This window comes from Rhinatrema bivittatum, chromosome 11 (assembly GCF_901001135.1).
Source record: "Rhinatrema bivittatum chromosome 11, aRhiBiv1.1, whole genome shotgun sequence".
NCBI lineage: Eukaryota > Metazoa > Chordata > Amphibia > Gymnophiona > Rhinatrematidae > Rhinatrema > Rhinatrema bivittatum.
In genome coordinates, this window is record NC_042625.1 from 57,365,660 (window position 1) to 57,391,697 (window position 26,038).

Consider the following 26,038-nt stretch of genomic DNA (forward strand, 5'->3'; position numbering starts at 1 on the left):
TCTTCTTGCGCCTCATTGCTGTGTATGCCCAGCTGTGATCCAACTCTCCAAGGCTAAGGGGAATGGAGTGCATCAAATGTGGTTTGGTGATTAGGATCTGTTAGGCCTCTCTAGTTCTTATGTAGAGTTGCACCCCTGTGTTAACTGTTTAACTAGGGTCTGGCAAGCTCCTAATGAATATTGTATAACATTAGCATACATATACTTGGGATCATGGATCGGACACGTATATGCAGGGAAAAGAAGCAGTGAAAATAAAACTCTGTTGAGTTAGAATACATTAAACATCTGGCATCAATGTGTATGTCCTAGGATTGGAATGTATAGAAAAGGCAACGTGACAGTTCTGAATATTATAGTTGATTTGTGGGTTAGGTGGGGGGGGGAGTGGGGGTGGGGAGTGGTGACAGTCCCTCTTAGTTAGAACAAAGGAATCAAAATCCAATTTAAGCAAGATGGGAGATTAAGGTAGTACAGATAAAAGTTTGATCTTCAATGAATATCTTGCCCCAACACTAAAGTCCCAGAGATAACTGATACTGACAGATCCCCAGGGAAGTGTGCAGATAAAGCAATGAACTGCAAATATATACTATCTATGCATATACTCTGTTATCATTCGCTTGCTTGTTGCCTGCTTTTCTTGAGATCATTAATATTTTTTTGCTTATTATATAGTATTGCTCTTGCTCTTATACATAGTGTTAATTTGTGGGTTCATTTTATATATATAGAAATATTCTTAATCTTAATAAATTCTGATTTACTTTTGTTTAACATATATGTCTATGTGTCTATGAATTGCAAAGAGTAAGAGCTCCATCTAGTGGCTGCCTTCTAGTCACCCGTTACATGGGGTTACATTGGTCAATCTTCAGGTACAATGGACGATTTTAATGATAGGTTACAGAATTACTACTAATATTTATTTTATTTATTTATTTTATGTATTTATTAATTACTTTCATATACCTAAGTGATTTACAAAATAACATATATAACAATATTAAGCAATTAGTAAATAGAATAGACAATAATCCTGCATCCAAAATGTGTAAGCTCATTTTGGCTCTGACCTTTTTTATTAATCAGCCTAAGACTTGCAATTTCATTTTTGAGTTCATTCAGAACTCTGTGGTGTTTACCATCTGGTCCAGGCAATTTCCTATTCATTAGTTTTTCAATCTGCCTTATTAAATCCTCCAACTTTAACCTGATTTGTTTTCAGTTCTTCTGAATCATGATCACTGAATACAGTTTTCGGCATGGGTATCTCACCAACATCCTCTTCAGTAAAGACCGAAAGAAAGAATTAATTTAGTCTTTCTACAATGGCCTTATGTTCCCGAAGAACCCCTTTAAACCCTTGATAATCTAAAGGTCCAACGGACTCCCTTACATGCTTCCTACTTTGGATATATTTTAAAATGTTTTTATTATATGTTTTTGCCTTTTTGGCCAGCTTCTTATCAAATTCTCATTTAAATCATTTTAAATCCCTTGTTTCCATATTCAGTATTCATCGTGCAGTTTTAGCTATTTTTTTTACCCAATTTGGAGAATTTTCACAGTGGATCTAGAGATTTCCTTCAAGTTAGAGTTGGCAACTCTAAGAAAGGGAAAGAAAGAGAGTTACAGAGTGGCAGAGGACAGATGTGTATGCAACTGCTGTTCAAGCATTTGGGAAGTTGGAAAAGAACCTGAAATGAACTCCTAAAATTACACTATCCATGGATTTTCCTTTGTCTAAAAGGCAGATGCCAGTGTGAAGCAGAAGCCAAATTGTTCGGCAGCGGACTAAAGGTCATATTCCTCTGACGGAAACAAAGGATTGAGCTGCCTGCACCTGAATAGTCTTTTGGAACTAAGAGTTTCCAGAGTCCATTTCTCCAAAGACTAGAAAACCATGAGTTGTGAGTTTCCCTATAGAAGACTGTGCATTAGTTGTTTTAAAGAATAAAGATATCAACTGTTACATCAGATAACATAAATTGGAACTGTTATTTTTCTAAAGGAAGGAACAGAAAAGTGCACCAACTAGAAATCTCTCATTTTGTTTTTATTTGAACTTCAACTATTCTATTATTGGTATTTTAATACATTTTTAGTTACTTTAATACAAAGAATTTTCAGTTTATAAACAAAGTATTTAACCTTGTTGGTTTAGTATTCATTTGCCTGTATATATGTGAAGTATATTTCTGCTGTTTCAAAGTTCATCATATTCATTCAGTAAAGTTGTGCTGAATTATATTTCTTGGTTTACATCTGTCTGAGGAAGGGAAGATTCAGAGTACATACAGAGGGAATTCAGGATCCTTTCAGCTAATACTCCTATTAGGTGATGAAAGATCATTTGGTGTTTAAAGTCTTTCCCAATCATAGGAAGAGATAGTTTTCAAACTGTATTTTGTTTTTCCCAATCTCAAAAGACCTTGCAGTATTCCTAGTGTAATAGCACTAATATTATAACTGTTTTTCCCTATAGTGATCCCCTCTTCACAAATGGAGTGGGGATCTGATGAATTCATCTCTGCATCCCATCACCCACCAGTTCTTTACTCAACCATCACATGGGCCCACTTACACTGTATTTCCCCTACTTTGCCTACCTGTACTGCACTCAACTTGCCAGTGGCCACATGCACTGTATTTACAACCCACCTATGACCATCTGTACTATACGCACATGCACTGTTCTGACTTTCTCTAGGGCAGAGCTTTCCAAACTGTGTCGTGACACGTTAGTGTGTCGCCTGCAGTGTGCAGGTGTGTTGTGCAAGCCCGGTCCACATAGCTGCTCCCCTTCAGCAAGTCACTTTTTTTTTTCAGTTTGTGGGTTGCTTATTATTGGGCGATTTTTGCTGTCAATCATGTTTTTTTTGGGCTTGGTGGGTGGGATTTGAGCCCAGCTGTCCCTGTCATTGGCTGCTGCTGCCGATGAGGCCTGGCCACGAGCAGTACTGACTGCAAGCAACAGTGTCTGGTGATCATGGAAGGTGTTATGCAGCACGGCAGGCTTGAACCCTGAAGGGAGTGAAGCACTTAACTGGCAACAATCAAAAAGAAGAGGTACATGAGTGTGGAGAACAGACATGTGCTGGGGGGGGGGGGGGGGGGGAAGAGATGAGTGTGAGGGGGCCGGACAATTTGTTTTATTATTGTTACTCATAAATTATAACAATAACATTAATCTTGGAATATTATATATTTTTAATATAAATGAAAGGTTTTCATGAGATAGGTTGTGTCGTGAAACATTTTATTTATGTATATATTTAAGGAAACATACATAAATTGTCAAAATATGTTTCGTTCGTTTAACCTTTAACCTCTGGTTTGCTAGCAGACTGAATTACTGTGTCATGAAATTATGTTTGTCTAAAACGTGTGTCTCCAACATGAAAGGTTTGGAAAGCTCTGCTCTAGGGATTATAACTTTTTACATTTTATCCACCCACCTAGTGATTCGTCGGGCTTCCAGATGACTAGGGGAGTCTCTTCGCCGTTTTCTTATGGGCGAGTAAGATCTCTGCCGCCTCCAGCTTCTTTTCTTGTAGGACCTCTTGGTAATGGAGCCATACTTACAGTCCTTCTCACTGTCCCTAAAGAATCAGAAATAAGATGTAAACACATTGAGGCCAGTATTCAAAAGCCCAGAAAGTATATGCTATCCACAATAAACAAACAATGGGATAAATATCCTGCTGAATATTGCTGGAAGACCAGCTATATTTGAATATAGCCAGTTAGGTTTAAAGTTATCTGGATACACATACATGGATAACTTTAAGCTTATACCGCTATAGTTGCTGAGGTAGATAAAGCCATAAGGCCGAATTTTCAAACGGCCGTGCACATAAAAATAGGGACTTACAGCCATGCGCGTAAGTCCCAATACGTGCACAACTGCCGTGTACTGAAAAAGAGGCGGGCCGAGGGGAGTGGTCTGGGTGGGGAGGGGCGGGGCAGAGCGTGACGGAGGCCGGTCGGGACAGCGGCCATTAGCCACTGTCCCAGGCAAGCGTGCACTGGCAGCTGGCCAGCGCGCGCAAACTACTCAGGAGGAGCAGTAAGTCAAAAAGTAAAACATTTTTAGGTAGGTAGGTAGGGGTTAGGGGTCAGGGTGGAGAGGGGAAAGGAAAGGAAGGTTAGGCAGGGGGGTAGGGAAGTTCCCTCCCAGTCTGCTCCTTAATGAGCACGCGGATTTTAAAATCCAGTGAGCATGTGTGTGCGGCCAACAGATTTTATAGCATGTGCGCGTCAGCGCACGCATGTTATAAAATCAGCGTGACCATGTGCGCGTCGGGAACCATGCACCCGCTCCTTTTAAAATCTACCTCTAAACGTCTAAATAACTTACCCTTAGATTAATCAAAATACTATAAATTTTGCATGAAAAGAAGTGTGGTTAGGTTCATTTTTGAGTTACTGCACTGGCATTTTACTGCAATTCATGAGAGAGAGAGAGAGAGAGAGAGAGAGAATTTGCAAAAAATCCCATTTCAGGCATAACACACACCTATCACAGGTCATAAATCTAGGAAAATAGGTGTAGTTATTTCCAGCATCATTGCCCACAATAGCATGAATAGCACATACATTGTGCTATTACATGCAGCGTTACCACATCTCATTGTCATTTACTCCTCCCAAAGTCCACTCATCTAAATAAATGTTGCAAATTTACATAGGCGGCGCATGCTGTGATAAATAATACATGCTTTAAAGCATTATTGCAGGAGTTAGGGCCCTAATGTGATTTGATGATTGACCCTGTCTGCCAGATATAACTTATCCAGCAAAGTTACGCACTTAGGGGCAGATTTTTAAAAAGTATGCGCGTGCATACTTTTGTTCACGCAACCGGCGCAAACAAAAGTATGCCGGATTTTAAAAGATACGTGCGTAGCCACGCGTATCTTTTAAAATCTGGGGTCAGCGCGTGCAAGGCTGCGCAAAATCGGCAGCCTGCGCACGTCGAGCCGTGCAGCCTGCCTCCGTTCCTTCCGAGGTCGCTCCGAAATCGGAGCGGCCTCGGAGGGAACTTTTTTTTTTGTCCCCCCACCTTTCCCTACCTTCCCCTATCTAACCCACCCCCCAACCCTAACTAAATCCCCCTCCTCTACCTTATTTTGTTGAGTTACACCTCTGGCAGGCGTAACTTGCGCACATCGCTGGCTCCCTGTCCCGGCACAGGCTGCTGTGCCGGAGCACTGGGCCCTGCCCCCGACCGCCGCCACGCCTCTGGCCCCTCCCACGGACAGCCGTCATGCCCCCTGACACGGCCCCGAACGCTGCGCCGCCCCTGACACGCCTCCAACACGCCTCCCAAGCAAAGCCCCGACACTTACGTGCATCCCAGGGCTTTTCACGCGCCGGCAGCCTATACAAAATAGGCACGCCTGCGCGTATAAATCCGGCAGGATTTACGCGCGCAGGGCTTTTAAAATCTACCCCTTATTCAGTAGCATGCCTTTGCCGCTGAATATCTGCATAGATGTTGCCACTTAGCTGGATAAGTTGTATCTGTCTAAGATTAGACCTGCTACTGAGCAGGTCTAACTTAGCCAGGTAAGTTATCCAACTAAGTGGCAACATCTATGCAGATATTCAGAGAAGCATTCGACAGATTTAACAAAAAAAAAAAAAAAGTCCAGGCTGCCAGTCAGAGTCCCCAACCCCCAGACTCCCCCTCCCCCCCAGCGATTACACCTCTCCATCCTCAACCCTCTACCACTCCCCCCCCCCCCCCCCCCAAGCCAATCCCAAACCTCCCCATCCTTGCCAGTTGGTAGTTTATGTTACTGCCATTAATGAAAAAGCAACACATGATGCCGCTGGGAGAGATACACTTGCACTGTGATCCCAGCAGCTGGGACCATAGTGGGTGCCAGCAGGGGAGGAAGAATTGAGGCTGGCTTTAGGGAGTGGGGTTTGAGGAGGAAGTAGGAGAGGTGCTGGACAAAGGAAAGTTACTCTCACATTTCACGAGAGGTGGAATCGAAGGGGGGGGGGGGGCGGGCTAGCCCACCTTCTCGGTGGCCTGCCACAGTTTTACTAGATATTGGGGTTCTGGGGAGTGGGGACACACAGACCTGCCGGCCCCAACTTGTATACCACTCGGGAAGGGTTTCTGACCTAGACTTGTTTTTTCATTTTTAAATTTGACAGCACTTATCCAGCTATATTCTTTGAACATAATTAAGATAACATGTCTGCTTGCTGGATGGACCTTTTTATGATATTATCATTTTATTTAAATGACACTTTTATATTTAACCTAACATGTTAAGTAGTAATATCATGACTGTTAAGTGGACATTAGCAGAAAAGTAAATGTCTCACTTTACAAAGAAATGTGGTTTTCTTTAGTATGTCATGAAAAAATATGACCTTAGTTTTAATAGAGTCTAGTGAAAGCTTTTGTGAAAAGATAAAAAACCTCATTGGAATGACAACATAGAAGAGAGCAGGGGAACTTTCGTAGAGTCCCACTGGGACCTCTATCAGAGATTTTGGCTTAGTGGTTAAAACCAAGCAATGTTGAACAGTAGAATATATTCTCTTGCTACAGCACCCCGAGTAGATGTTGCTGCAGTGGATGATTCCTGCTTGCAGATTAACAGGTGACCCCTGGTTTCAGTGCAAAGCAATGTTTCCCAATCAGTGTGCCATGGCCCCTTACACACACATTCATGAGCATTCTTTTCCTTAAGAACGTTGGCTAAAAAAGTATTTTTAATTAATAATTTGCAAGGCTTGAACTTGTCAGTGTTGGTACTATTTGCCCTTAGTGAGGAATGTTTGGCTCATTACCTCAACATGGCTCTGAAATTCACGTAATTTCTAGTTCCCTGATACCTGCTTGGACTGTAGCGAGAATAGCTGGGGCTTCGACGAGGCCTTGAAATTCTGCTCCCAGGGCTCTTCCTGCAGGATTTAGATGAATAGCTGGCAGACCGGGAGTAAGACCTAGAAAGATGCACCGGTTATATGAGGTTTCATAGAAAAGTGACAAGGAATGACAAGTAGCAATAAGCAATTACCAGTTTCACTAGACAATACAATATGAGGTCCATATTCAAAAGCGTTTAGCTAGCTATCTCAGAAGTTAGTCAGCTAAATTAATATTTGGGCACATATCCATCTAAACTCTAGTCAGGCGGGTAGAATTTAGCCTGAAAAGTTAGAGGAGTTCTGGGAGCATAACTGGGAAGAGTTGAGTTAATTGTGCTCCCCTTCGTGCTAACCTTTGTGATTCCTGTAAAATAATTTTATTTATGTTTTCTTTGTTAATTAACCTTTATTAATGTTGTTTAGCTTTTTCCTTTGTTAACAATTGTTTTTTCGTTATAGATGTTCAATGTATTAGACTAAGGAATCATATTTCCTGCTTATTCTGTTTCATTGTAAACCGGTTTGATTTGCATTTTATGCAAGAAATTCGGTATATAAAAATTAAAAATAATAAATAAATAAATAAATTAACTGGCTAACTCCAATATTCATGGTTAGCTAGATGACTTAGCCAGCTAAGGGCTAGATTCATCATTCCCTGCGGAATGATGAGCTGCCATGGTAAAGCAGGTGGGGGCGAAAAAAGGGGCGGGAGGGCGCTAGTGTGCAGCCTGCCGCATCATGGCGGTGTGGTTTCGCCTGCCGCGGTACAGCCATGCCGCACACTATTGCCCCCATAGCACCACGCTAAAAGGTGGTGCTATTTCCCATGCTACTACCGGCAATAATATCCAAAATATTATCGCCGGCAGCAGTGCCGCCACCTCATTTCCCTAAACCCCTCCCAAACTCCTCCCTAACTCCACCCCTTCCCCTAATTTTAATGTTACTGCCATGATAAGCCCATAATTGCATGTGTTAGGGTGTTATCACGTGCGATAATGCCCTAACGCACGTGATAATGGGCTATCACACCTTAGAAAATGACCCTGTCAGTTTGGACAGGCCAAAGAGCTGTCCTATAGTTAGCCGGCTATAGTTTTCCAGCTAACTTTAAGATGGCCGCCTATATTCAATAGAATGGCTGGAATATGACTCCTTAGTTAGCTGGATAAGTTTAGTTGGTTAATATTTCTATTCAGACTGTCTGAATATGGATTTCTATAATAATCAATTTTAGAAAATTAGTGAAAACAAAAAGCACCAAAGGCATATTACTGATAATAGGGTGCTATATAGTCAATAAACTGGTAACTGAGTGAATAATTTTGACCTTGAATGCACACAAATTTAATCATCTACCATCTACCAAAAAAAAAAAAAAAAGATCTGGTGCCAAAGGAAGGCCTGGCAATGGGAAGAAGTGCGCCATCTTGGAGAAGCGATCGATTACCACCCAATTCATGGTGGCGCCATTAGAAAGAGGGAGGTCCACGATAAAATCTGTGGACAAGTGGGTCCAGTGTTCCCTGAGGGCTAGCAATAGCTATAATAGCCATCAATGTCAGCCTTGCAGGGCTTTTTACTCTGCACAGGTGGGACAAGAGTTAATATAGGCCTTAAAATCCTGCTTCATTTGGGGCCACCAATAAGGCTGCTGAAGCAATTTGAGAGTTCTTGCCCATCCAGGGTGTCCTGTTACCCGAGAGTCATGAGCCCATTTTAACATCTTTTCATGCAATCCAGAGGGACAGGTACAACTGTGGCCAGGAGTATCTTAGTAGGATCAATGATATGTCTTGGAGCTTCTGGGCCTTCCTCGGTTTGAAAAGGGCAAGAGAGGGCATCTGCTCATTGATTCTTGAGCACGGGGTGGTATCATAATTCAAAATTGAAACAGGCAAAAACAGAGACCAGCGAGCCTGTCTACAGTTGAGCTGCTAAGCTTGATGTAGATATTCAAGGTTCTTGTGGTCAATGTATATGGTGATGTGATGTTGAGCCCCCTCAAGAAGATGATGCCATTCTTCTAGGACCAATTTGACTGCCAAGAGCCCCCAGTCTCTAATACTGTAGTTGTGCTCAGCCGAGGAGAACTTCTTGGAGAAGACAGAACATGGACTTAGAGCACCTTCAGAGCTGTGTTGGCTGAGGACAGCCCCTTCCGCAAGGGTAGAGGCATCTACCTCCAAAATGAAAGGCCATGTGGGATCCGGATGACGTAGACAGGGTCCATGGGAGAAGGCATTCCTTAGTCTCCGAAAAGCCTCAGTAGCCTCTGGCGGCCAATCCTCAGGTTTGGTGCCCATGCTGGTAAGGGTGGTAAGGGGGCTTCCAGGGTGGAGTAATTAGGGATAAAATGGCGATAATAGTTGTTAAAACCCAGGCTTGGAGTCCAATTGGGCGAGGCCATCCAGGACAGCTTTTACTTTGGTCGGGTCCATCTGAAATCTATCTCGGGAGACTATATACCCAAGGAAGGGGAGTTTCTCTTGCTCGAAGAGACGTTTCTCCAGTTTGGCTAGAGATTATTTTCCTGGAGGTGCTGAAGAATGATCCAAACATCTCTACAATGGGAGCTCAAGGTCTGTGAAAAAATCAGTATGTTGTCCAAATATACAACCATATGGGTGTACAGCAGATCACGGAGGATCTCAATGACCATCTTCTGAAAGACTGCAGGGGCAATGCAAAACCTGAAGGGCTTTACCAAATACTGATATTGCCCATCATGTGTGTTAAAGAGGGCCTTCCATTTGTCCCCAGCCTTGATGCGGATGAGGTTATATGCACCCCAGAGATCCAGTTTTGTAAATATCTTGGCACCCTGCAGACAATTAAATAGCACAGTTATCAATGGCAGGAGGTATCTGTTCTTCTTAGTAATAGCATTCAGACTGCAATAATCTATGCATGATCTGAGTGATCCATCTTTCTTTGCAATGAAAAAGAAACTGGCTCCTGCCAGGGAAGAAGAAAGCTGGAGGAATCCAACGGCCAGATTTTTTTAAATGTAGGCTGACATGGCAAGTGTCTCAGGTAGAGACAAAGGGTAGACCTGGCCCCACAGGGACACAGCTCCAGGAATGATCTTGATGTTGCAATCATATGGACAATAAGGAGGCAGGTTCTCAAGAGTCCAGGAAAAGGTAGAGGCAGGCAGTATTCAGGCATAGCAAGAGTCCATGCAACGGTCAAAACCAGATATCCATCCAAGAGAGAGGAAGAGAGTCAGAGAGGGCTGAAGCAGACTGGGCAGACAAATGCTGGAACAGGTTGGGCAGATGAAGACAGACGTAGGTAAGAAAATTGCTACAATATATGCTATTGAATATATAGGTTTTACATGTGTAAGTGTACTTTACACACATAAATGGCTTTGAAAATTGCTATGATAGTATCTTAAATTTACATGTGTAACTTCTTTGAAAATTACCTCCTTATTTAGAAGTTGCAAGTGAAGATCCATATCAAAGGCCTTACTGAATTCCCAATACACTAAATCTAATGCTCTTCCCTGATCTAACTTTCTGGTCTCCCAGATTTGCCTGACAAATCCTACCTCTGGCAAAACCATGCTTTCTTAGTTTTTGTAATCCAATGGATTCCAGAAATTGCACTAACCTCTATTTTGGCATCAATTCCATTAATTTACTTACCAGACTAACTGGCCTGTAGTTCCCAGTCTCTTCCTTACTTCCACTTTTGTGAAGAGAACCCACATCCATCTGTCTCCAGTTCTTCAGAACTACTTCCAATTATAAAGAAGCATTGAACAGTTCAGCCAGCGGTGCTGCTAGAACTTCTCTAAGTTCCCTTAAAACACTTGGATTTATCTTGTCCACTTTATCTACTTTTACTGTAGCTAGCACCTCACAAATACAATCTTCTGAAAATCATTTGAGGTTTCCCTCATTTCCAATCCTATTTGTGTCTATTTTCTGTGGTCCTACTCCTGGCCCTTCCTCAATGATTATCAAATAGAAATATTTGTTAAGTAATTCTTTTTTTTTTTTTTGTCAGCCTGTTCATATCCCTCCCCTTCGTCTCCGAGTCTCAAAATGTCATTTTTGCACTTCCTGTCACTAATATATCTAAAAGAATGGTCTTGTCACTTCATTATACATACAGGGGCGGATTTTCAGAGCCCTGCTCACCTAAATCCGCCTAAATCCGGGCGGATTTAGGCAAGCAGGGCCCTGCGCGCCGGTGCGCCTATGTTCAATAGGCCTACCGGCGTGCGCAGACCCCGGGACTCGCGTAAGTCCCGGGGTTTTCCGAGGGGGGCGTGTCGGGGGCGTGTCGAGGGGGCGGGCCCTATCCGTGCGGCGTTTTCAGGGCGGGCCGTAGGGTTTCGGGGGCGGGCCCGGGGGCGTGGTTACGGCCCGTGGCGGTCCGGGGGCGTGGCCGCGCCCTCCGGACCCGCCCCCAGGTCGCGTCCCGGCGTGCTAGCGGCCCGCTGGCGTGCAGGGATTTACGTCTCCCTCCGGGAGGCGTAAATCCCCCGACAAAGGTAAGGGGGGGGTTTAGACAGGGCCGGGCGAGTGGGTTAGGTAGGGGAAGGGAGGGGAAGGTGAGGGGAGGGCAAAAGAAAGTTCCCTCCGAGGCTGCTCCGATTTCGGAGCGGCCTCGGAGGGAACGGAGGTAGGCTGCGCGGCTCGGCGTGCGCCGGCTATACGGAATCGATAGCCTTGCGCGCGCCGATCCCGGATTTTAGAGGATATGCGCGGCTACGCGCGTATCTACTAAAATCCAGCGTACTTTTGTTTGTGCCTGATGCGCCAACAAAAGTACGCCAAATCGCGCTATTTGAAAATCTACCCCACAGTATTTGCCATTTTTTCCTTTCAATTTGCATCTTCATTTTCCTGACTATTTTCCCAGCTTCTCTTGGCTTTTCTAGATATTGTTGCCTGTCTTTCTCTTTCTGCGATCTCTTATAGTTTATGACAGCTAACCCTTTTTTCCTTACCTTTTCAGGTAATTATTTAGAAAACCATAGCAGCCCCTTTTCTCTTACCTTTATGTACTTTCCTAGCAAAAAGGTTTGTTGCCATTACAATACCTCCTTTTAGGTTTGCTCATTGCTCTACTTTCCCTAGATTTTTCCATCCGGCTAACAATTCCTTGAGGTACTTTTAAGAAAGTAGTTTTCCTGAAATCTAGGCTCTTTGCCTTAAAATAAACCATCATCCCCATGCTCTGATATTGAATTATACCATCCAGTGTCAATGGATCCCAAATAATTATCCACTATGACATCAGAAACATCGTCCCCATTAGTAAGCACCAGGTCCAGTATTGTCCCATCCATGTGAATTCTGTTTCCAGTTGATAGAACAGTTGGCTCTGCAGAGAATTCAGGATCTCCTTGCTTCTAGAAGACACCACAGCTGGGATTTCCCAATTAACATCCGGAAGACTGAAATCACTTAGCAATAGCATCTACCAATTCATTGCAATTTTTTTCCTCTATTAAGTCTTTATTCACTTCTTCTGCCTGCGAAGGTCTATATAACACAATGAGATAAATGAATGTTTAATCCACTCTTTTCAAATCAACCCACAATGCCTCCAGATAGGAGTAAAACATTTTCCATCGGACTAATATCTCAAGGGTTTAAATTGAGAAAAAAGATTTTACTCCTGTTTGGCCTCTGGAGCAGGCATTGCATATGCCGAAACACTGGTGTTGGGCTGACAATTTTGAAGATCATTGGTGGAATCATAACAGTAAATTGTAACTGAATCCATACAGTTAAAGATGATAAGAAGATAAATGTCTTCCCTTAGGCTTTGAAGTGATTTTCTGCATTGTTAATAGGATTGTTCCTTCATGAAGAGATTTTACATGCAACACAAAAACGAAAAAACAAAAACTTTCATTTACTGAAATTCTACATGGTAGATTATTAGATCATTGAGTAATGAAAGTCAAAACTGTTCACTCAGCTCTCAGTTTATTGACTATATGTTACCCTATTGCACAAGAAAGGAGTGACGTGATACAATCACACATATAGTCAATAGTTCCAAGAAGATGTGTGATAATAATGTAGAAGCTGTCCAATGTTGTAAAGAACACTTGAGGGATTTCATATGAAGCTGTTTATTCATAGCATTTCAATACAAAAGGTAATTCATCATTGGTACAGTCCCCAGACACGGATGCGTTTCGCATGAAGGGCTTCGTCGGGAGGGACAAGCAAGGTGAACCTCGAATCTATAAGGAAAAGAATGAGTATGTAAGGACAGCAACAACTAAAGAAATATTGGATATATACAGTTTTACAGGCTTACAAAGTATGAATATACAAGAAAGAACATCACATACAATTTTGAGAAAACACTCAGAGTTCTCAGAATTTGGAGCACAAAATTCTCAATTTTTCAAGTTTTGTAGCAAGGGAGCATAATGTCAAAACCAGTATTTATGTATTTATTTATAATTATCTATAGCCCACCACTCCGAATAGTTTGGGGCAGATGACAAACTCAAAGTGAAATAAGATGAAAAATAGTATCACATGATCTGATGCTGCAAAAAGATGACTTTAAGTTGGATCTATAGAAATGGTGAAGACTAATCTGGAATCTCATATACTTGCTTAGATAAATTTTCAGTGCACGCTTGAATAATTTAGCATCAGTGATGTTATGAATTGTGAACAGTAAGGAATTCCAATAGAGTGGTCCAGCTATGGAGAAGGCATGCGCACGTGTCTCGATCAGTTGAGCACATCTGGGAGAAGGAACATCTAGAAAATGTTGATTTGTGGAGTGAAGGTTTCAAATCGGAGCATGTAATACAGAAAAAATACACAGTGATTTTACATTATTCAAGTGATTGTGAATTGTGACAGCCAGTTTGTAGCATACTCACCATTGGATAGGAAGCCATTAGAGGGAAAGCAAAACTAGAATAATGTGCTCACGAAGTTTAGTACCTGCAAGAAGACGAGCTGTGCATTCTCAGTTTTCTGAAAGGACCTTAGGGTGTAGGCTGGAAGCCTAATGTATAACATATTGCAGTAATCTATGGCAGAGAAAATTAGGGATTGTAAAACTGTTCAAATGTCTTCAAGGTTAAGAAAAGGGTAACGGTGGCATAACATTCATAGCTTCCTGAAAGAGATTTTGATAACTGACTTAAATGTGAGGATGCTTGGAAAAAGAGAAATTAAGAGTGATGCTCAGGCTCTGTACCCTGTTGGAAATCTTAATATTGTGAGACATGAGGGAATGTCAGTAATAGAATGGTGTGAGTGTATTAGAATGTCAGTTTTATCAATGTTTAACATTAATCTATTGTGTTTCAAATGATTGTGTTTCAGTAATACAATACAGATATTACAATTTTGCAGAAGCGCGCAACCTGAGCTGAAATGCACACCACAGCACTTCTAGAATATTGCTGCACCAGACAGATTCCCCGAGGGTTTAGGATTCTTAAAGATTCGCATTTCTATACAGATAATCTGGACTTTGTCTCTAGATGGAACCAAATATTAAACAAGTGTTTCTTTGATCTCATGGTGTTGATCATTGAGACCACAAAACAAGCAACCACTATAATCCAGGACCATATTACCATTCGACTTGGCAGTTTGAAGAACCAGATCCCAGCAGAGACATTTTCCACATAACTTGCTGATTTTTGGTAGAACCTAGACAAGCTTTGCTCAGATCTTAAAATAAGTATAAAAAATTCCAGTGTTTTGCTTCAGACTACTCCAAAGATTTTGTCTACCCGTGGATGACATCTTTTTTCCGCTCATCATGCAAGAAGGTCACCTTTGACCAATCCTTATTTGACGACTTTTCAGGAGATAGCCCTCTGCTTCTACTACTATCTCCTCCTCTTTGGTCAACTTTTCATCTTCATTTTCAGAGCCCCATCAATCTGACACTACAGTCCACAGTTCATGCTCTCAAGGATATTACTGCCAAAGAAGCCTGACATGTTCATCCAGGACTACATGTTCTCAACATCAGTGAACTACCAACTCTTGGCAATAACTGATAATACAACTTCTTCAATATTTGATTTGCCATCTCATACGTTATCTGCCGATGAAATATATGTGTTTCATCAGAAGAAAACGTATAAAATGAGAAATTAAATATTAAACAGGTTGTATTGTCACTGATCTTGATAACGTGGTTTAACTTTTGTATGTTCTGTGCAATATGATGTATTTAATCAATTATATCAGCAGAGTTGCTTAACTGTAACAGGTGTTCTCTGAGGAAATCAGGATGTTAGTTCTCACATATGGGTGACATCATCATGGAACTTTGATCTCAAAGAATCTAGAACTTTCAAACATGCCCTACTGAGCATGTGAGCTGTAGTCATCACCCTGCCCCCAGGGGAGGCGGGTGGGTTTTGTGAGGACTAATGTCCTGCTGTCCTCAGAAAACACCTGTTACAGGTAAGCAACTCTGCTTTCTCCGAGGACAAGCAGGATGGTAGTCCTCATTCATGAGTGAATCTCTAACTATAGACTGTCCGAGCAGGACAAAGTGGGAAATCGCACAGTGCAGAAGAACTACCTGTCTCCCTTTTGCCTTTGAGGCAGCTGACCCACAAGGGGCCCAGGCTGGAGAAGAGTTGGGTTCTACAAAGAAAAACCAAGAAATGACTGAGACACAAAAACCTCATGTGTATCAGGGGCACCTAAGGCAGAGGAGTGATGTAAGTATGAGCAGAAGCATACTCTGTATCATGGAAAACATCACAAGCAGGGTTTCGGATCAGTAAACCTGACAATGAAGTAGGCCTAGAACCTCCTGGGTACAGGAAAAAGCCTAGAGATGTAATCAAGAGAAGGACTCTTGGACAAAGACTGCACAGTTTTCTTCAGTGTTAGAAGACAACCGAAAACGCAACTGGGGCCCAAGAATTCCCAAGAAAGAAACTGTGGTCCACTGACATCCGAAAGACAAAATGTTTCTGCAGAAGTCTATCCATATGTGACTGATAGGCACAATGGGCAGAAAAGCCCAAGCAATGCTTGTAGAATAATCAGCAACAATGGCAGGGCCTGAGACAGCCCTATGTGCCTAGCTGACCATGCAGGACAGCATCAAGAGTTTCAGGGGATGAACGGCAACCCCTGAATAGATCACTAGCCCAACTCCTGAGCAGAGACGTTATGCCTGAAGCTCACCCACACTGCACCCTGTCAAGGGCAAGGCTATCCATCTTGTCTATAGGATCAGTCAGGTGAACAAGAAGGCACTATGGGCAACCTAGTAAAGAGAGAAAAGATAAAGGCAGTACTGGCCAGAGCCTGGCAAAAATATAGGGAAAAAATGGTGTATCTTTCCCTGCAGATATACACTAAGATATACCATGAATGCCTTAGCTTTTCCTCTCCTCCCCCTGACACCAGGGAGAGCAAGAACACAAGGAGGCAGACCACTTGTGTTCTTGCTCCCCCTGTACCAGGGAGAGCAAGAACACAAGAAGGCAGACCACTTGTGTTCTTGCTCCCCCTGTACCAGGGAGAGCAAGAACACAAGGAGGCAGACCACTGGACTGCCAGGGTAAGTACAAGTTGCTAAATCTCAACGCCAAGTGAATAACCCATTGCCGATTCCAGTAGGGAGTTATCCACCAAAATAGAGTTCTCAGCCTGCTTGGAAAAGCTGAAACTGAGAGTGAATTCCCCAGAGAAGAAATCCAGAAATTCTCCACTAAGAGACAGGAAGCCAGATTGCTGCAAGTGCAACAACCGTTTAACAGGATTTCATCACCAGCCAGGAAACCCTAATGGTAACAGGGCAGGGCCAGGACGATTTCAGACTGGATTGCCAAGCATCTGGCTTAGGTATTAATACCCCAACCATGATTGCAAATACTTCCCCCAAGGAAGCATGTGGTCCACTAATGGAACAATCATTGCATGAACCAGGACTCTCCCCGTCCACAGACAGGGTTATCTCTAAAATGGGAAAGTATAGTTTGCAAGCCACAGCAACCAAAAGCAGCACCTCTGTTGCAGGGTCCCTCATCCCCCAACTCCCTCAGTGGATATGGTGATAGATTGAAAGATATACTCACCAATTAGATGAACTAGAACCCTCCTCACTGAAGTAGGGTCCCACAGGCGAGAATGCCTGGCTAGAATGGCCCATTGAGCTCAGCAGGTATCAAGGTGACTCCTGGACAGGAGAAACCCTTAAGGTTCACCTGGAACTACTCTGGAAAGGCTCCCTCAAGAAATAGACCTTCTGTGCCTTAGAGCGACCTAAGAAGAGCACTTCTGCTCGTCCAGCTCTTGGAACTCATGAGGAACTGAGAGCAACCATTAGTAAGAAGCAGTGACATCCCTTCCCCGAGAATGAAGAACGAGGGGCACCCCTTGTGGGGATGGACAATCGGGCATCCATAGGGGAACCCATAAGGGTTGCCCTGGGCACCAGTCGAATCTCCCCTTCTTGAAGGGAGAGGAGTAATGGGAATTGGTGCCTCCCAATCCCAAAAACCTTTCAACTCTCCTGTTGAGAGTTGAGTTACAATTACTGATCCCTGAGGTTCAGAAGCGACCAATCCACCACAGGCAGCTACCCTCAAATGGGTAGGTCACAGTAATCAACGGAGGAGTCCCAGCAAAAATGGTCCAACGACCGCCGCTGCTGTTCCTTGGAATTGGCCTCCGAGAAAATGCACCAATTCAAAGAATCAAGGCTCCGGCTCAGAGATAAACATGCCAGAGACGGAACCTCAGGGGCTTCCCACAAAAGAGGTTTGTGACACAAGAGGGGTAGAAAGACACATTCCTCTTCCGAGGGAGGAGAAGACTCTTGACACTTCCTTCCCAGTGTCTACTACCCTTAGGGTTCGATCAAGAAAGCAGTCCTAGGGCAGTCCTCTGACTGTGGTGTACAATCTGTTGTGCTTACCATGAAGGAAACACACACAGAGATACACCCATACAGCAGAGGACAACTGGATAAAAAGAGTTCTCCACTGTAAAAACATGCTGACGAGTATTCATATGTGGTATTCACTTGCTGGAATAGGTGGCAGTGCACTGCCAAAAGGCAAATAGTGTGTGATGGCACCTTCCCCACCAGTGCTCCCCAGCACTTTGTGGTGCAGAACTGATGACAAGACTGAGACCATAATATTTATTTATTATTATTTATTTAGTCCTTTTCTATACCGACATTCATGATACAGATCATATCATGACAAAGGTAGAGCCCTGGCTTGGTTGAGGACTGCACAGACAGGGAGAATGCCACCTGCCATCTTCCGAGGTGCTTAGAGTAGATGCCTTGCCATATCCAACCGCGCATGCTGTGCTCCAATGTCACCATAACTCCTAGTGGAGTATGTAGGAACAGTGTGATGACAGTGTCCCCAGTACCACTGAGGCTCTGAGTATGACATGATGGTAAGTGGTCTTCTATGTACCTGATAACACTCTAAGAGGATGGACACAGCCTTTGATACTGTGTCAGGAATGGCTCACTGCAGTTTCCCTCATGGAAAGACAGCAGTCCATGGCGACCGACTAGGCCCATGGTGCCTTGTGTTCATTCATGTGGCAACCAACCGAGTCCACTGGTGCCTACAGTGGTGACAGTGCCCATAGGGCCCATAGTGCTTTCAAACTCACCAACAATGGATCACATCCAGGGTATCAGATGATGCTGCATCCAGGGCTTCGATGGCATCAACAGCCCAGTGACACTAACAGAGATCCCAGTGCCTGAAGTCAATGATGGACCGGCGGTACCAAAGATGCCAGAGGCATCTGCAGCCCCAACATGCCTCTGACATTCCTCATTGGTGCCCAGAGGAACCGATGACTGCCAGTGCCATCGACTGTTCCCCTCGGCTCACCTATCTGTCTGAGGACACTGGTGCTACAAGCTCAATGCTATCCCTCACCAGCAGCTATGACTGATGATAGGCTCGCTAGCGCTCATTAACACCAATGGTGCATGAATCTAGGAGGGGCTTCCGATGACTCCTGACCCCAGCGGCTCAGGGCCCTCGAGATCATTGGCATCCATGGTGCCCAACAGCCATAGACCAGTGATGGGACAGCACAATGCCCCTCAGTGCTCCATTGGGATGCCGTCAAGGTGTCTCGAGGGCATCAGACCACTACGCCGGTATGCCTCGGTGTACCAGGGTACCTTGAGAAAAGGGCAACCCCAGTGCTTGATCCATTCAAGGCTGAAGTCCCTGCTGTTTGAGGGCTTCAGTGGCACTTGAGGGCTCCCAAGAGCCCCAGTGGTCGATGGCCTTGGGGACAACCAGGGCCTGATGGCCTCCATGGCAGTCCCACACCTTGATGGCATTGAGGGCGTTGATGGTATCAGGGCAACTACACACCGTGATGGGAATGAAGCCATGCACTTTGACGGCATTTGGGGAGGTCACTCTTGCACCTCGATGGCATTGGGGTGGCCACTTGTGCACCTCCACAGGATCAAGGGCATCAATGGCACCGAGGGTATTGATTGCATCCATGGTATGGAATGGAACTAAGGCATCCATGGAATGGATGGGCACGAGGAATCCATGGAATGGTTGGGACCAAGGCATCCATGGAATGAAACCGAGGCATCTATGGCATTGAATGGACCAAGGCATCCATGCAATTAATGTGTCCGATACCTCGAAGCCCCAGGTGCTCGCTGACTCCGGTGCCTCAAGTCCCCAAATGCCTACAGCACGGAAGGCCCTTATGGCATCAAGGGTGATCACACACCCTGACGGCATTGAGGGTGCCCCAGCATCTCAACAGTGTCAAGGGTAACCATGGTACTCAATGGCAGTCCTGGTCCCTGACGTGGTCCTGACATCGTTGCATCAGATTTAACAGTGCACTGGTCACAGAAGTGTACGGTCAATTGTTACCGGGCATGGTTCCGAAAGTGCGGTAGCAAGCTGCTTGCCCAGGCTCCTGCTCACCCTCTCTCTCAGGGAGACTGCACTGCTATCACTGGCAAGCAGGAGGGGAGGCTACGTCATCCAGGGCTCCTGCCTATGGAGACTTTGTGTTTGGGAGGGATGAGCTCTCCCCACCCCCCCCCACAAAAATGGTATGGTCCTCGATCTCTTTACTGTATGACCTCCATCGATGCCAATTTATCGGTGAAATGGCATGGAACTCCTGCCCGGGTAGAACTCAGGCGAGTCCTCAGGCTCAGCAGCCTACACTGACTGCACTCAGTCAGTCCTGCAAGCACCAGACAAAATGTACAAAAAAATACATAACAAGGAAAGGACACAGAAACTAAACTGCAGGTGCGGTGTACATATATATATATAATTATCTATATATATATTTTTTTTTAAAGAAAGAATTAGACTCTGCCAGACTGCACAGTGACTAAGGCCTGCTATGGGGCTGGCAGACAGAGGAGAGAGGAAAAAGAGAAAGAAAAGAAAACTACCATAAAGGAAAAAAACAGCTGCAGCTCTAGAAGAAAATTAAATCACTTACAAAGACTGAAGAGGAAAAGAGCAAAATTGAATACCGTGAGCACATGGCTCCTGCGACTACACGGCTCCACAGAAAAAAAGAGACTGAGAGACTCTGCCTTGGGGGCAAGGTGAAAACTGCAGCTGCACATGCTCAGTAGGGCATGTTTGAAAGTTCTAGATTCTTTGAGGTCAAAGTTGCATGCTGGGCTCCATCTGATGATGTCACCCATATGTGAGGACTAACATCCTGCTGTCCTCGGTGAATACAGAGATTTCTCAGGCTCTTTAAGATAAAACTGTTCTTTGCCTCACATTCTTCAACTCCTGACTTTTCAGTATTGTCACGCAAATCTCATTGGTGTCCCGCCCCCACCCATACAAAATCTCTGACTTCAGCATTCAAACAGTGGTTACACATGACCTGTCACTCCTTGAGCAGGCATTTTCAAAATCTGCCCAGTTCAGAGCTGTCTGCCATTGAATCCTTGCCAGCTGACAATAAGGTTGTGATTAAATCAGCTGAGAAGGATGAGAGTATTGTCATACAAGATTGTTCTGACTATGTATCTGAAGTATCCTGCCATCTCTCTGACACCCGTTATTACAAACCTTTGGACTCTGATTCAACATGCATATTACAGGCCTCTCTCTCTCTTTGTTGGTACAACCAGGCTTAGCTAGACATTCTATTACCCCCTAATGAAGTGGAATTCCTGCTTGAAAAGCATTCAGTAACTCCTACATTCTACACCTTTCCTAAAATTCACAAATCTTTACATAATCCTCCCAGCCAGCTGATCGTTGCAGGAATTTGCTCAGTCCTTGAACCATTAACTAAATTATTGAATGTGTTTCTCTGTCCTTTTGTGCCACAATGCCCTTCATACGTGTGAGATGCCGGCCACATTATTACACTGTTGGAAGCAGTCACTTTTTCAGAGGGACCTTTATGGCTTGCCACATTAGATATTGTTTCCCTTTAATCAAACATCCCTCAGGAGAATGGCATCTCTGTTTTTGAAACCACTTTGGAAAAGCGAGAGGTCAGCTCGAGTGTCCCCACCTCTTTTTTGCTTTCACTTACGTGCTTAGCACTCATGCAGAAGTTTTGAAAAATTATGGGTCATTATTATCAGCAGCAGATAAACAGCACATAAAGGGGGCCACTATGACCCCCTCTATAGCATGTCTATGTGTTGCCAAATTTGAGTCTAACTGGGTTTACATTTCTCCCTTCCAACAATTTATCCCATTGTGGCTCCGTTACATAGACGGTGTTTTTTTACTTTGTACAGGTACAGACATACAATTTTTTATGTTTATCAACTGGCTTAACAACTGTAATTCCAATCTATAATTTGATCATCACCTACACCATTCGCAGATTGCCTTTTTAGACATACGTATTAAGGTGGGATCAATATTTTTTTAGACATTTCAACTCCATAAAATCATTGATCGCAACACCCTGTCACACTATACAAATTCACCAACTCTTCCCTCTTCGAGACAACATTCCATTGGGTCAGTTATTTAGGTTACAAAGGCTCTGATCTTCACATATAGACTTCATTATTTATGTATTTATTATTAATTTAGTTTTCTTGCAATTACTGATCGCTTACTGCTGAAGCTCTAAGCGATTTCCATGTTAAAACATACATAACAAATTCCAACACACAGTAAGCATATGTACAGTCACAGCATAAAGTATAATAAGTAACATAAAATACTTCCTATGTCAAAAATATTCAATTCTCTCCCCTAAAAACAACTATCTGGCAAGGTTGAAAAAAATGTAATAAAATGAAAAAAGAGAATTGGCTAAAATTAATATTGATTTATAATTAAAAAGAAAAAGCCTTCTTATTTTAAGTAGGTCATAAGCCTTGTCTTGAAAGTCTGAGTGCAGTCATCACCCACAAACTGTCAGGCAGTTCATTCCATGTGACCTGTGCAGCGACAGAGAAGGAGTGTTCCTGCGTCTCAACCAAATGAGCCAGTTTTAAATGTAGCAAGCTACTATAAACCAGATTCTGCCCCCACAAGCTTATCATGAGTTGAAGCCTTAAGATGTGGAATGAGCTGCATTTGGCTCTGAGTGGTGTGTTTTGGACCTGTCAAAAAGGGGTTTTCAACCTTGCAGAGACTGCAAGCCACCACAGCCAAGGTGAAGGAATATAAAAATAGATCAAAAACCCCTGTGTGCTCTCCTGTGAATGAGAAATGTTCTACAAGAATCAGCATTCAGCACTCACAGTGTTAACAAGTTGGGAAAAAGGCTCTACTGTTTAGCCTGCCCAGAGAACAGTACTACATAGCTAGCAGAGAAAGAAGCCAAAGGAATGCTGGGAGACCATTTAAAGAAGAAAAGGAACAAATTGGCTGGCTCTGTCTGTGTGTGATGGGGATGGCCAGGAGTTGGAGCCAGGAAAAGAAGAGTACATCTGGCAGCTCTGCAATCAGTTCTTCTCCTGAAGAATTAATTGTTAAGAGGGAGATTCAGAAGTCTATGCTATGAGGAAATATAGAGATAGATAGCTGTTCTTGCTTCATAGCTGAGCTACATGTAAAGTCCCAACAAAGGACAGAGGATTCATGAGCTGAAAGACTGAGAGACTTCCTTTCCAGAGATATCGAAGCCCAGGATTACATATCTGAATCCTCCTCCTAAGAGACTGAATTAAGTAATCTAAACTTTGCACAGAAAATATCTAAGCAGAGGAGGGGGAAGGTTTATTTCCTTGCCTTTTGTCACAAATTGAGTATCTCATCTTAACTGCTTCAGCCTTTCAGCCAAAGTCAGACATAAACATTTGCCACAGCCACATGAGATAGAGCAGGGAAAGAGAAGCTGATGGACCATGGTCTTTCTGTAAGAGACTGAAACCAGGCCAGCTTTCTGTTTAGTACCAAGTAAACCATTTGTGGAAGTTCCCCATGAGAGGGACCTTTCACAAACTGCAGTGCTTATCTATTTGGTTTGTCAACTAGCCAGCTCCACCTTCAAGAGGGACTTCTTCATTTTCTTGATAGTTTTTTTTTTCCACACAAATTTGTATGTGTGACTGGGCACACCCTCCCCCCCTTTTTTTGAGTACCTCAGGGGTAGAGACAATTTTTGAAAGCTGTGTCTTCACTGCTTTTGTCCCCAGTCTCTCTCTATTAGCATTCCTTATTTTTTTTTTTACTATTCATATGAGTATGTTGGTTGCCCTGGCTAACAGGCCATATCCAGTATTATTTTTGCATTGCTTGATTTAAAATAAGAAAACTGCACATTTATATTATACTTCACCACTGCACTTTTCCCATTTAGTGTTCTGGTTGGATTTACTATCTACTTACTTTATACTAGTAAAAGGGTTAATTACTGTTTTATTCTTGTGTGATGATTTTATCTGGTCTGTGGTGTCACAAGTAAGACGTTGTTTGAGAAGGGCACAGATATATGGTACTGGGGTGACTGGGATCCTGACTCATTCCCCACTCAGGCTACAAACCCATAGATAAATCATATTAGTAACATATAATTTCTCATGTGGTACTCCCCACCCCAAACATGGGGTAATTTATAGTCCGGACCAAGGAGGGGCCACATAATGATGGAACATCAAGCAAAACACACTGGGATAATCTCAATTGCCTCAGTAGATGATATGATTTCAACATTGAATTTGCCCATGGAAAAGAATTCAATTTTAGAAAAGAGTGCACTAACAGTGCCACCTTGTATTGGACATGACTGGATTGGTAGCCAGTGCAATTTATACAAAGTTGGTGTTATGTGGTTATGTCACAATCTCCCTGAGATTAAACGTGCTGCTGAATTCAGCATTAACTGTAGTGCCTTCTGTGTCATTAGTGGAAAAACAATATATACAGTCACTGCAGAAGCTCAAGCAATGGCTGCCCGATTTCGTGAAAGAGGATATCCCTTCCTTTCCCCCCCCCCCCCCCCCAATGTTATTAAAAAGGCCTATAAAATTGCTTTATCTATTGAGCAAGATTTTTTGTTCTTTGCCCCATCTAAAGAAGCTTTTGAGCAGTTAACTTGTGTGCTTCCTTTTTCAGAACAAATAAATCAAGTGTGCACTATTATTAAACGCCACTAGTCTATTCTGTCATCTCTCCCGGTGTTTTGCGATACACCCTGTTTTGCATTCTGCCATAGTAGAAACTTATGCAATCTACTGGTTCACTCTGAGCTGTGCTCCCTACCTTCAGTTTTAGATATATCCAATAGGGGCATTTCCCATGTGACCACTACTCTGTTTGTCCTCTGTCTCTATTGATCTCTACATTCATACTTCCCAATACTGGCAAACATTATCCTTTAAAACATGCCTCTAGTTGTCTAGCCAAGGAAGTGATTTATGTGATTTTGAGCCTGACACTCCTATATGTTGGGAAAACCACCTGCTCTTTAGAAACCAGAATTATTGAAAGTTGTTTGTGTCATTGGGCTGGCAGACTGGAAACTCCACTAGTGATTCACTGACCTGATGTTACAATTCAATGAATCGGTGAACCCTTGGGCCGCAATGACAAGGTAGAAAGGTTCCTCATTGGCGGGAGATGAACCTCAGGGCCAGCAGCCGGAGTTACCAGCAGGGCAGTGGTAAAGACAGTCCGGAGTCGAGGCAGGCAGCAAAGAGACAAAGTCCAGTATCCAAAGCAGGGTCAGAGGCAGGTGGCAGGCAAGGCAAAGTCCAGTATCCAAATCAGGGTCAGAGGCAGGTGGCAGGCAAGGCAAAGTCCAGTATCCAAAGCAGGGTCAGAGGCAGGCAAAGTCCAGTATCCAAAGCAGGGTCAGAGGCAGGCGGCAGGCAAGGCAGAGTCCAGTATCCAAAGCAGAAATCAAAGCAAGGCAGGAGACACACCAAGCTGGACCTATTGCAAGGCACTGGCAATCCTTCAGAAGCCTCCTTATATAGTCCTGGGTGAGGAAGTGGTTCCTGGGAGCCTGGAACTACTTCCTGTTGCTGTTCCTATAAGTGGGGGGAGGAGCCAAGCACCTGCATCAGATTGGGGCTAAGGCTGCCCCTGTGGGAACCATGCTGTTAGCTCCCTGCTGCCTTAGCTGATGATGAGGACCGCGCAGAGAGTACCGAAGAGACCCGCCTCTGCCACTGATGGTAGGTGCGGTCGGCCATGGGGGTCAGCCCCTGCCGATCGCAACACCTGAGAAATCACATGACATTTCTGAACTCTGGTTCTTTGTAATTCAGAGGTGCCACCCGTTCAGTAGGGGTGGTGATTTTTCTGCTAGTCTAATCGGGAGGGAACAAAAATGGATATATATGAGCTCTTGACCCTAAGGGCCTAAAATGCGAGATAGAATGGCTGCCTTTTCCATAACCCTTTAGTTGTTTTGGTCTTTATGAATTACATCCTGCATTTTTGATTGGTAGGATCCCCTCTTACTCTACAGATTGGATTGGTAGTCTTAATCTGGTTCTGATAGGTCAATTTTGGTCATGTGACTATTGCCTGATTGGGCACAGCTTCTTGGCATGTTTTTTAAATTATAAAACATTTTCCTCTGTACTGTATTATTGGTTTTGACATTATGCTCTCACACTACAAAAATTGAAAAATTGAGAATTTTGCGCTCCAAATTCTGAGAACTCTGAGTGTTTTCTCTAAACGGTATGTGATATTCTTTCTTGTATATTCATA

The 26,038-nt window shown here is 43.6% G+C and overlaps 1 protein-coding gene across 1 annotated transcript in view; it reads right to left on the bottom strand.

Moving 5' to 3' along the window:
• The window catches only part of SRRM4 (serine/arginine repetitive matrix 4), a 131,017-nt gene that overhangs the window by 11,843 nt on the left and 93,136 nt on the right, over positions 1 to 26,038 (bottom strand). Inside the window, exons 10-11 of the mRNA XM_029572094.1 lie at positions 6,865 to 6,975; positions 3,462 to 3,605 (exon numbers count right to left, since the gene is read on the bottom strand). Of these exons, the coding sequence (XP_029427954.1) occupies positions 3,462 to 3,605; positions 6,865 to 6,975 (255 nt within the window). The remainder of the gene's footprint in view (positions 1 to 3,461; positions 3,606 to 6,864; positions 6,976 to 26,038) is intronic.